Below are 12,086 nucleotides of genomic sequence, written 5' to 3'. Positions count from 1 at the left end.
TTGCCTTAAGGTAGTCAGTCACTCAAAGGCAGACCGAGCTTCCCATTAGAGACCCCAGTGGGTGTGGCACCACAGACCCTGTGATTGTGTCCTGCCTGTAAAACCACATGCATAGTTGTCTGTGGGGCATCGTAGAGAATTCAGAAGTGAGTCTTGATCCCTGAGTTTGATCCGGCAAAGGGAGGCGGGGCTCTCCTTCTGGAGGCCCAGCTGCCCGCAGCAGGCTGTTGAGATAGCGAGGGCTCGGGTGGGTAGATGAAGCAAGTCCTGGCAACCGGGGCAGATCTGGGACAGGTGGGCGGGGTCAGCTAGAAACACAGCCAAGGGGGACTCTGGACCTCAGAGGATTGGTTCCAAGCTGTTGACATTTCCCATTTCAGATCCTGGAGTTGAGGATGGGCTTCATCCTGACAGTTTGGGAGCTGAAGGAGGAGAGTCCAGTGGTTCCAGCCATGCCGGGAGAAGGGAAGCAGGGACTGGAAGCCAGGAGTGGGGCACTCAGCTGTCTTTAGCCTTTTCTCTTACTAGGTTACGACGATGCCGCTAGATCTTTCATCTGAACCCAGACTGGGTGCAATGACCTCTTCTCCGAAACACCTCCCTTGATGTTCTCAGGCAGATTTTGGAGGACTGAGGGTGGAGGAGAGTCCTGAGCACTTGCAACATTCTGAATTTCACGATAGTTCACTTGGGCTTGTCTTTCGTCTCAGTGGTTGTTAGCTCCTTCAGAATAGTGGTCGTGAAATCAGAAGCAGCAAACACAGCTGAGCTGTCATTTACTCAGCGCTTACCATGTGCCAAATGCCGAAACCAAACCAGGATGGGGTGCTGTCATCTCCACTTTACAGACCACTGAACTGGAGTTCTAGGTCAGGTAGCTGTTCAGGTCCTCGGAGCTGGTGCGTGGAGGGGCCAGGAGTCAGACCCAGATCTGCCTGGCTCCACACCCCGCGTGCTGTCACCTAGACTGGCGGCTCTCAACCTGGGGCATATACCTCATCCTCAAATATCGGGCTGCATTTCACGTAGGCCGGCATTCGGACATCTGTACATTTTAACCACCGCAGGCAGGGCTGAGGACCCCGGCCTTGTCATGTCGTCTGGTCTGTGTTTTCGCCCCTGGCATCCAGTTCAGCACTCACCATGAGAGAGGTTAGACATGTTTATGGGTTAGTTCAGAGGGTGTTTGTGGCTGGAGGGAAGAGCAGGAGCTGATGCCACTGGAAGTTATAAAGTGTCGCCTTAGAGGCTGAAATTGAACATTTGATGTTTATCAGAAGACTTAAGGTTCAGAAGGCTGCTTTTCATTACACGCTTAGAGAAGTTTCCTGAACCTTCTATTGCAGGTGGCGTGGTCCTCAACCCAGCGTATTACGGCATGCCTGGCCATACCAATATCATGATCCATGAAGTGGGACATGTCCTGGGACTCTACCACGTCTTCAAAGGGGTCAGTGAGAGAGAATCCTGTGATGATCCCTGTAGGGAGACGGTGCCATCCATGGAGACGGGAGACCTCTGTGCCGACACTGCCCCTACTCCCAAGAGTAAGCTGTGCCAGGACCCAGAGCCTACCAATGACACCTGTGGCGTCACCCACTTCCCAGGAGCTCCGTTCAGCAACTATATGAGCTATACAGGTATCACGACGGTCTCGACGTGTTTGTCTTCTATTAAGATGACATGGGTGACTTTGGGGGCTGGGAGGGTGGAGGTGTGGGAGCTGGAGAGGATTATCAAGCAGCCATTTGTGCCAGGGAGTTGAAGTATGTTTATCATGGCGTATTCTTTTTTGTCACGTCTTTGAAGACCTTAAAGAAATATCGAAGTATTAAAGGGTCTTCTTGACTCGATTCTCCTCCGCTAGAGATTAAAAGTAAAACACGCGTCTGTCTTGGATGGTTGAAAAGGGAACAAAGCCAAAAGCTCTCCTGAGACCCCTTTGACCTCTAGGACTTGATTATTCTTGTTCTTGCCCACATCCATAGTCATTTATTCTGAAAGAAAGTGTAATAGTGATGGGAAAAGAGGTTTTTGGGTCTTTGTACTATTTTTGGAGTTGGTCAAGAAAATGGCCTTGGTTAATTTTAAGCTCAGGATTTCTTTTCATTTTACGCTATTTTAAAGTATCAGATTCTCTTCTTTCAACAGTAGCCAAGTGTTGATTCTGAGCTTCCCCACATGGTGTCATCTCATTAAAAAAAACCAACACTTTCTTGGCCTTGGGGACAACTATATTTCCTGTCCTTGTCGTCCTGGATTATGCTTCTTCCTTGTCCCCTCACATCTTCCTTGTTTCTGGCAAAAAAGTAATACATACTGGACTCAAATTTATCATTTATCCCTAAAAAGGACTGATTTGATTTCATGACTTATTCCAGCGGCAGAGGAAGGGGGTAATTTTTCTATAAGATTTAGGGGCTTGTTTGGTGATAAGTTCTAGCACTATCTAAACATATATAAATATATTATATACAAACACACACACACACACACACATAAACTATAAGACCTTGGTCATGCCTTTGAAGGGAAGAATGAGTAGTGACTTGGTCCCAGCTGCAAACTGTCAATCAATATATTCCTATCAAAGTCTCATCTTGGTGTACAATTGAGCTGAATCAAGGACCAGCATCCCTTCCTCCCTAACCAGGACCCAGCGGCCCTTGCCGGGGTAGGGAGACCAGACATTGCAGGGCAGAGCTGTTGAGGTAAGGCCTTTGAAGAGGGGAGAGGGAACTTTTAACAAGCAGGGGGCCGTGCGTGGTGTGCTTTCATTGAAAAAGGCCCTAAAACTAGGCTAACTCCCTTTCTAACACTACTAGGGAGATTTTGCAAGCTCCAAAAGTCATGTCGAGACCACCATGCCCAGTCCTGTGGCCTCCTTGACATTTTGGCGCTGTCTCCCCTGAGCGTCCCCGCTGAGTACTCACTAATCCTGGCCAAATTTACTGGGCATAAAGCAGGTGTCTGCAACTCCACAAATGTTCCCAAATAAAAAGGCCGTGTGCTGAAACACTGCCATCTTGTGGTTTCCCGCGTCAGCAGCCATCAGCTCAGAGCAGCGTTGTACCCCTGGCCTCACCCTGGGGCAGTCCAGCCAAGGACCCTGCTTTAGAGAGAAACAGGTGCCGCTCTCTGCCTTCTCTTTCCCACTCCCAGCTTAGACACCTTCTGAAACAGAATACATTTGTTCGTTCAACAGGTGTTTACGGAGCCTAACAGGTGTGGGGTGTGGTGTTAGGTGCTGGTGACTCGGGTGTGAACAGGCAGAAGTTATCCCTGCCTTGGTGGATTTTGCAGCTTAAAATCTCCATCTCTCCTGTTCCCTTTTCTCTCTCCACAGATGATGACTGCACTGACAGCTTCACTCCTAACCAGGTGGCCCGAATGCATTGCTATTTGGACCTTGTATACCAACAGTGGAGTCAAAGCCAGAAGCCCACCCCCATTCCCATCCCCCCCATGGTCGTCGGGCAGACCGGCAAGTCCCTTACGATCCACTGGCTGCCTCCGATCAGTGGAGTCGTGTATGACAGGTGAGAAAGGCACTGGCCATGGCCGAGCTGCTGTACTTCCTCTGTGGCATTTCTTATGCGCAAGGGGAAGGATGTGTTCTCACAGCCCAGGGTTGGAACTCTGAACAGGTGCACCGCTGCTGAGGGCTGCCTCCTCCGTCCTGCTCAGTCCTCACCTTCCGTGGTGAGAGGCCCGTCGCGTGTGCTCGCTCCATGGCGAGGGGCCTATCAGATGTTTCTTTCGGAATGTCACATCTGGCAGGCTTCCGGGAGCTGTGTAAAGGTCAACAGATATGATAAAGATGAACTGACAAAACTGAGATGGCATTTGCCACCTGTCCAGCCCAGCTATTCCTCCTTGGTGTAAGGGTGGGACAGAGGCTTGCTACTTGCACAGGGGGTTGGAGGGGAGGGGCGTGTTCCTCCAGGCAGTTCTGGGGGTGGGTGGCTGGCAGGCTACCCTCTTCCTCAAGCTATTCATCAGGGGTTCACTGGGTTATGTGGGCACTTCTAGTACTTTCCCTGCCTCCTGTTGGACCTAGTGCCTACCCCACGTATGGCTGCTGTCTCGTGGAATTACTATTATCCGTTCCTTTTTCTATCTGCCCTACTCAAATAGCAGCTCCTTGGGGACAGGTCTATTTTTCGTTTCTTTGTCTCTTAGCCTGCCACTAGAGACACCTACCACATGCTTATGGAAGAGAATCATATCTAAAATTAGTTTTTTTTTTTTCATCCTTTGCATATTGATGTAAATGGACACCAGGGAAATTTTTGTAAAAAGGAGAGAAGTTAGTATAAAGATGACACCTGACAGTTGATGGGCGGATGGAGGCGTATGGTTTAACCGAGAAGGTCTAGGACCCCATCCGTGACCCGTGCAGGCTCTCGGCTCTCAGAACCTGCCTCCACACTCTAAATCACAGGGGTCGCTGTTGTCTCTTCGGTCACTCTGTGCGTGAAGCATCGTGCTAGATCTCTGACCTGCAAATGTCTTCTTCGGTCATTGCAGTAAGCATGACTCCTGCTATATGAGTGAGAAATTGGAGGCATAGAGAAGCACACGGTGCTGACCCAAGATACCACAATAAATAGGGGTGAATTCGGGGCACCCACTGGAATTTCAGAAATGGGGAACATGGAACATATTAGTTCTTTTAATTTAGAGCTTTCCCGTTTATCAGGCAGATACCCCTCATCTGTGTGTCACGCTTCCCCTCTGTGTGTCAGGGGAAAGCTGAGGAGCTGGCTGTCCCTGGAGCATATTTCCACGTACTCCAGTTTCGCCGAAAGCCGAGACAGACGACAGACGGGGAGCAACGGGAGGGGGAGGGAGCAAGTGAATCATTTTTCCAAGTGGTGTTCCCGGCCTTTTGACATCTTGGCACCTGTCCTTGAAACCCTGATGACATCACTTGGAGCCCGCAATCCCGTCAAGCACTTTCGATTGTCATCAGCGCCCAGGCTCTCGTGGGCTCCCCTTGTGAGTCGGCACGTGTCTGTGTAACGTGTGTCAGACCCTTCTGCAGCAAGCGTGACCTCGTGCAGCTCCGGTCACACGAGCGAGTCCTCCGTGCTCATGCGCAAACCCAGAGCGTTACATCCGTTTCTGCAGCACATGTAAACAGTTTACTCTCTCGGTCCTCTCTCTGGTGCAAGCGTTACGCTAGAGCAGACACCAGTGCTGGCTCGCCGGGAGTCTGCTGGCAGAAGAGGCTGCCACGTGCCTGCTTTCCTCCGCTAGGTGGGCCACCGCGCGGAGGCCTCCCCACACGCGTGCCGGGGGCACTCACGTCACACGCCCAGCGATTTGTGTCAGGCGGGGAGCTCTGTTTATTCCTCCCCCCCGTGCGTATTTGGGATGCTTATGTCAGACGGGAAGGAGCCCAACCACATGCTCGGCCGCGGCAGCGGCCCCAGGGGGACTGGTGCATCCGGGACGCGTGGTTTGGAGCCGAGGCCACACAGCAGTGAGTGCCCACCGCAGGCAGAGGCTGGACCGAACGCCGCCTGGTCGTCGCCAAAGTTCTGGACACTTGCTGGTGTTTGGGAACTTGCTCAAAGGAATCGAGCAGCTCGTTGTGAGCTTGGGCAATTTACTTAATCTCTCTGAGCCTGAGCGTCTTCGTCTGTAAACATAGGGTTCTTACGGGGATTAGAAATAACTTATGAAAAGCGCCTGGTGGCACCGTGCCCGGTATAGGAGGCGCTGGCAGCCTAACTGTGACCCCTCCTCACCAATACTGTTTTTCTAGAATATCTTAAAAGATTCTACTTTTCTCCCCTACCTGGTGAGAGACCTCGATTCGATGCCTCCATTTTTAGCTGCATCGTTCACAGTTGTGGCTTCTGAAAAGAGCCACAGCATCAGAGACAAGCCTCATCCAGTGACTTCCCTCGTTATTTAGCTGTCGTCACCTCTTCTAGCTCCAGTTACCCCAGACGTGGTGTTCGAAGAGCTCTCCATCGGCGTAGGAATAGTTTCAGAGGCACCCATATGACACGTTCCCCAGAGGGACTGCGGGGCCGGTCCCCATGCCCGCTGCGGGGCGTAGAGAGACTTGGGCTCTCCCTGGACCTGCTCACAGGCAGAGGGGAGGGAATGGGGACCGGGATTCTCCGTTCCACAGAGCGATGCCCTCAGATGGGAGCCCGAAGGTGCAGTGGGTGCCCCGGGGAGAGAGTGCCGGCTGCTCAGAGGTCAGACCGAATGCCACGACGGAGGTCACATTTGGACGGACCTCGAAGGGGGCGTAGGAGTTTGCCAAGCAGAGGGTCTTGGAAAGGCTATTGGGCAGGAGAGAGAACGGCAGGTTTCACAGAGCCGTGTGAAGGGCGTGAAGTATTCGTGGAATGATGTTCAGTTCACGGTGGTGGGAACGTAAAGTTCACGACAGAACTGACGTTGGTGAGGCTTGTGGCGGAGCTGTCTTGCGAAGGGCCCAGGGTCATGAGAAGGAGCTCGGCCGTGTCCCCACAGACGACGGAGAGCCCGGGAGTGTTACATTTCACACGACTTTTATTTTATGTATGGGATTAAAAGTAGGGAGTTTAAAACACGAGGCCGCGTATAGCTAATAATTTCACTCAAAACTTGTCTGATTTAGGTGGGAGAAAGCAGGGGGGCTTTGGAGGACTCATCGAGAGTCAGCGTAGAAGGGAGTTTCTTGTCGAAAGATTCAGATTGCAATGATTTTGTGTTGAACGCTCGAGGACGGAACCTGCCCACTTTCATGTCCGCTGGCCTCCTTTACGACTTCGCTAACAACTTCTGCTTCGCAGCCTTGAGATTTTCCGTGTCGCTGTGAATTCCGCCAGGATGAGGTCTACACAAGAAGGAATTGAGTTGAGGGAGAGTTGTATTCCCCCTAGAGTCTCGCTACCTGTCACCGTTCCCCCATTCCCCAAAGTCCTTCTGAATTTCGTTATCACGTTTATCTGACGGAGTCCCCCCATCTCCCCCTCCATCTTCCCAGGAGCCTGGGCAGCGTGTGTGACGCCTGCGCCGAAGATGGGACGTTCCGTCAGTATGTACACTCGGCTTCCTCTAGGCGTGTGTGCGACTCCTCAGGTTACTGGACTCCAGAGGAGGCAGTGGGTAAAGGACCATGGCTTTTTCATCTATACTTTGGTGACCGCTGAGAATGGGGGTGGAGGTAAAGGAGGGAGAGGCGACCCCGCGTGCCTGTGTGTGTGTGTGTGTGTGTGTGTGTTTGTGAGTGTGTGTGAGATTTGCTGGGAAAGCCTCTGCCCGGTACCTCTGTGTGCCAGACATCCCACGTGTGCTTACCGTGGACACTCGTTGGTTGTGGCGAAGTAGAGGTCAGCGCGGAGGACGGAGGGATGGGTAAGTCAGCTGACCCGGGGGTGACCCCAGGATGAGATAGCTCAGGCCATCTAGAGCATCCTGGCTCATGGAGCAGCCTTGCCACGTGACAGCATAAGCTGACCTGTCACTCCTCTCAGGAGAGTAACAGCACATTGCAGGGAACGCTCCTGCGCTGGCGGAGCCCGTCTGTGCGGGGCGGGGATGGACTAGGTGTTCCAAACTGATCATTCTCATTTCGGCTGTTTTTATGAGTCTCTTATTCACTGGTACTGGTTGTGCTTTGGACGTGATCTACACTAGGCTTTGGGAGGGGGAAATGTTTTAACTCCCTTTTTCTGTTCCTCAACCCCACTTCTCAGTCACACATTCAGTCACATATATACATCAGTGCCTCTAATTAGAGCCTGAACGGTATCCAAACCCAAGTGCAGGAAACGCCGTTGGTGTGAGTGTCAGCGCCTTCTTCAGGCTTGAGTTGATCTACCATCTCCATTCGGTGTTTTCCTGGTTATCATCGTTCTGTTTTGCTATTTTTTAAGATCCTAAAAGCTACTCAGTGAGATGTGTTGGACCTGATCCTATTTGAGTGAGCCTGCACTCTTGACTCTGACAAGAAAAAGGGAACATCGGTCTAAGAGTCCACACTGTCTCCAAGAAATCTCCTTGGGCTCCCAGTTACCGGAACGGCAGGACCCTCGAGGAGACATCTGGAGGGAGACGGTTCACTAGGAAAGTGGCTGCAAAATTTACATCAGCCCTGCATCAGACTCGTTTGGAGATTGGGCATTTCGTAAAAGACTGTTTCTGTGGCAGACAGTTTGTCCTGTGCTAGCGTTTCAATGCCCATTTGACTCCTTGGCTTTGTACTTTTTTCTATATAATTCTTGGAAATTGTTCAAATTATTCGGTAGAGGTGAAAAGACTTAGAAGTCCTGGGTTCCGAGTCTCGTTGTGCTGTGTCTTGAGGCAATCCGAGCCAGTCAGCTTTCAGGGCCCTCACATATTTTAATCTGAGATCGTAATAAAAACTTTCCAAAGGACAATGCTGCTCTCACATCGGCTTTCAAAGGCCTTTACTCTGCCAGCATTTTCAGATGATTGTCAGAAAATGCTAAGAAATACTGGTCTTCTTCTGCTTTGAGAAGGTGAAGGACCAAGTCATGTTCGAAATATACACAGTGAAAGTAAGCGAACCCCCCAGCAGAGCATGCGCAAGTGCACGTATTCACAGATATGATCAAAGCGTATTTAATGGCCCTTCATGAACACCTGTTGAGAGCCAGCACTGTCTAAATGCTGTCGGGGATGGCAAACTGCTCTAGGCACAGTCCCTGCATTAATGTCATCTTCTGGGGGAGGGGCAGAGGGACATCCTTGGCTCCACAACCCAAAACAGCCCCCACCCCATCATTCTCCAGTTCTCATTTTTCCTCAACGATGCCGTTATCACTTGGAATTATACTTACACCTCTTCATCTGTGGCTGCACCTCCTGTAAGATATATAACGGCAAGAACTTTTATTTCTCTTGTTCCTCTAGGTTAGTGCCAAATATAAACAGGTACACAGTCAAATTTTGTTGAATGAACAAATTAATGAATGGATCCACAGTATAGGTAAAAAACAATTAGGACCGTAACTTGTAACACACACACACACACACACACACACACGTATACTTGAGCTTGTTTCCTCTGGGTTTTGGGACATTCTTTATTTTCCAAATTCTGCAGGGCTAATAATACTATTTTTGCAAATGCAGTTTGCACATGTTTCTATGGAATATTGTATAGCTCTACACTAACTTAGTAAGGCAGGGGTGGAATCGTACTTATATTATAAATGAGGAAATCGGGGCTTAAAAAGACCAGCCACAGCGCCTATTACAGCCGGACTCGATGGATTCCTAATTTAGCATTCTCTTTCAATTCCCCTCACGTGATATAAAAGAAAAGCATCTCGTTTGCATTGTTTTTCCACAGAGCTACCCTTAATATGTTGGCGATATTTGAGTTTTCACGATTACATTTTTGCTTGGCTACTGAGTCCCCATTTTTTCCCCACTCAAGAATTAGTGTTTCTATTTCCTGCCTACTGTTCTCTCCATGTAGCGACCGACCTATGCTCACACACACGTGAGCCGAAAAGATTTCAACGTATGGTTTTACGATTCGGCGACAGTGATTTGGCAGGGCCGCTCAGGTGCAATCTTAGGGAATGAAAGAAGTTTGTGAAGCGCCTACCTAGTTAGCCAGATGTAGCGTCAGGCTGAAACAAACATAAAACAGGGCTTTGGAAGCACCGATGTATCATAAATTATTAATAAACTAAGCGCAAAGAACTCTCCTCTGCTCAAGGATTCGTGAAGGCCATGACTTACCTTCTCTGCATCGGCCTCGCGTTCCATCTAAGGTCTGGGCTGCTCCATTCCCAGCGCCCTGCGGCAGCTGTCTCGGTCAAGGCTGCCGAGTAGAGGTGATGTGGGACAAGCCGCCATACTTCTGAATTGTCACACCTTGTCCTCCCTAGTGCTTATGATCCAACCCGCTGAGCTGAGCAGCTTCTGCAGGACCTCAAAGTTCTCTTCTTCATGCTTCTTTCTGGCTGCTGATGCGGGCTGCTCGTTTTCAGATTTACCGTGCTGGATCCTGACGTGTCTGTCTTTCTGCTCATCTCCCTCAGGCCCTCCGGACGTGGATCAGCCCTGTGAGCCCAGCCTGCAGGCCTGGAGTCCCGAACTCCACCTGTACCACATGAACATGACAGTCCCCTGCCCCGCGGAAGGCTGTAGCCTGGAGCTGCTCTTCCGGCACCCTGTCCAGGCCGACACCCTCACCCTGTGGGTCACCTACCTGTCCATGGACTCCCCCCAGGCCCTGTTCGATGTGGAGATCTTGCTAGAACACCGGGAGTCTGTGCACCTGGGCCCCTTAGACACATCCTGTGACACCCCGCTCACCGTCAAACTGCATGTTGACGGGGAGGTGTCGGGCGTGAAAGTGTACACCTTCGATGAGCGGATGGAGATCGACGCTGCTCTCCTGGCTTCGCGGCCCCGCAGTCCCCTGTGCTCTGGCTGCAGGCCTGTGACATACCAGGTTCTCCGCGAGCCCCCATTCGCCAGCGGCTCGCCCGCCGCGGTGACACATCCTCACAGGAAGTTCACGGACGTGTGAGTTGGGCTTTTCTAAACCATGGGGCTTCTTGAGGTTTGGGAGTGGGCTTTGCTTCCTTCCCCCGCCCCCCACCTGCCCAGTTTTTTACACCGTGACATGTTCACGGTGTAATGTTCAGAATCTTAGAGGGGGATTTTATTCTAAAGTGGCATATCCGAGATGAAAAACAGAAAACATTCCCTAGACAGGGCCAGCAGGTAACCTGACTGACGCTGCCAGACGATGGTACGCGAGGCATTTCGGTTCGACTGGAAGTAATCGCCTCAGCTCAGTAGATCAGAGTCAGATACTCCTCGCTGGTGACACAGTTTCGTGTCTGATCCCTCGCTGTAACTTTCAGATCATCTGCCACGGTTCCTGCGACCCTGGGAGGTCCCAGGCAGCTCGCCCACAGCGAGGCGAGGAGGCCGGGGGTCCTGAGACGGCGAACTCCGTTTCATGACTCACTCGCACTGTGTGCTTCATGTTTTCCTCGCTTTCTCGTCCCTCCCTCCCTCTCTTGCTCTTCCAACTCTCCTCTTCCTTCTGTTCTTTCTACAATTAGCTGTGTTCCTGGCACTGTGTGCTCCGTGCCGGGGACATGGACTCAGATAAGGTCATCGGCTTAAAGGAGTTCAGTGTCTGGAGCCGGAGACTGGTATCGCCAAAGACAAATTCTCCCTACCTCGTGATCTTCCTCAGAGACTGCCCCGCGGGCAAAACGTGGGGTAGAACAAAAGTTTTATCCGAGGTGCTGTATTGGTTAGTTTCTGTTGCATGAGAAATAGTCACTCAACATAGTGAGTTAAAACAACAAACACTGTTGCTTATGATTCTAGGGGTTGGCTGGGTGTTCTCATCCGGACTGGCTCGGCCAGGGCCGGGTGGCCTGGGCCGACCTCACGCGCACGCTGGAGGCTCAGCTCCTGCGTCTGGGGAGACAAGGCCTCTTCCCACACGATCTCTCATTTTCTAGTGGGCTTTGCCCGGGCTTGTCCTGGTGGCAGTGAAAGGGTTTCCAGCAGCAGGGAGGGCACGCCCCCAAACGCTCGCATTTTTCAAGCCTCTGCTTGTTACTCATGACGACGTTCCACCAGCCAGAGCAAGTCACACAGCCAGTTCCAGAGTCCAGGGGTGGCAGGGCAGACTCTTATCTCTCGATGAGAGGAGCAGTGAAGTCACATGGCAGAGGGGTGTGCATTCAGGATGGGAAGCATCGTGGTCCTTCTGCAGTCTCCCACAGCTCCAGAAAAGTAAGATAGTGTTCTCCTTGAGCTTTGCTACAGTTTTCTTCCCATATTCGCTCTCTGAATTAGAACTAGAGGACAGCGAAATGGTCAGAAAGCTAATGCAAATGAGAAGGTCGATCACGGGATGACTGAAAAGAGTATTATCTTTTAATATTTTTTTATTATTTTTTTTTTACTAGGCACAGTTGGCTTGCTTACTTACTTTATTTATTTACTTATTTATTTTAACAGTAAGGCACATATATATTTACACCGTGTATTCACCCCATAGTTAGAGATTTCTTTCTGTCACCACATATTTGGCCCCCCTTTCCCCCTCCCCCCCCCCCCTCCTC

General features: G+C 51.0%; 1 protein-coding gene across 1 annotated transcript in view; it reads left to right on the top strand.

Moving 5' to 3' along the window:
- The window catches only part of PAPPA2 (pappalysin 2), a 210,180-nt gene that overhangs the window by 83,981 nt on the left and 114,113 nt on the right, over nucleotides 1-12,086 (top strand). Inside the window, exons 4-7 of the mRNA XM_006907902.1 lie at nucleotides 1,347-1,640; nucleotides 3,347-3,539; nucleotides 6,995-7,116; nucleotides 10,029-10,518. Of these exons, the coding sequence (XP_006907964.1) occupies nucleotides 1,347-1,640; nucleotides 3,347-3,539; nucleotides 6,995-7,116; nucleotides 10,029-10,518 (1,099 nt within the window). The remainder of the gene's footprint in view (nucleotides 1-1,346; nucleotides 1,641-3,346; nucleotides 3,540-6,994; nucleotides 7,117-10,028; nucleotides 10,519-12,086) is intronic.

Source organism: Pteropus alecto, unplaced genomic scaffold, assembly GCF_000325575.1.
Source record: "Pteropus alecto unplaced genomic scaffold, ASM32557v1 scaffold101, whole genome shotgun sequence".
NCBI lineage: Eukaryota > Metazoa > Chordata > Mammalia > Chiroptera > Pteropodidae > Pteropus > Pteropus alecto.
The sequence above is the reverse complement of the archived record's forward strand: the minus strand, read 5'-3'. Positions and strand labels throughout refer to the sequence as shown.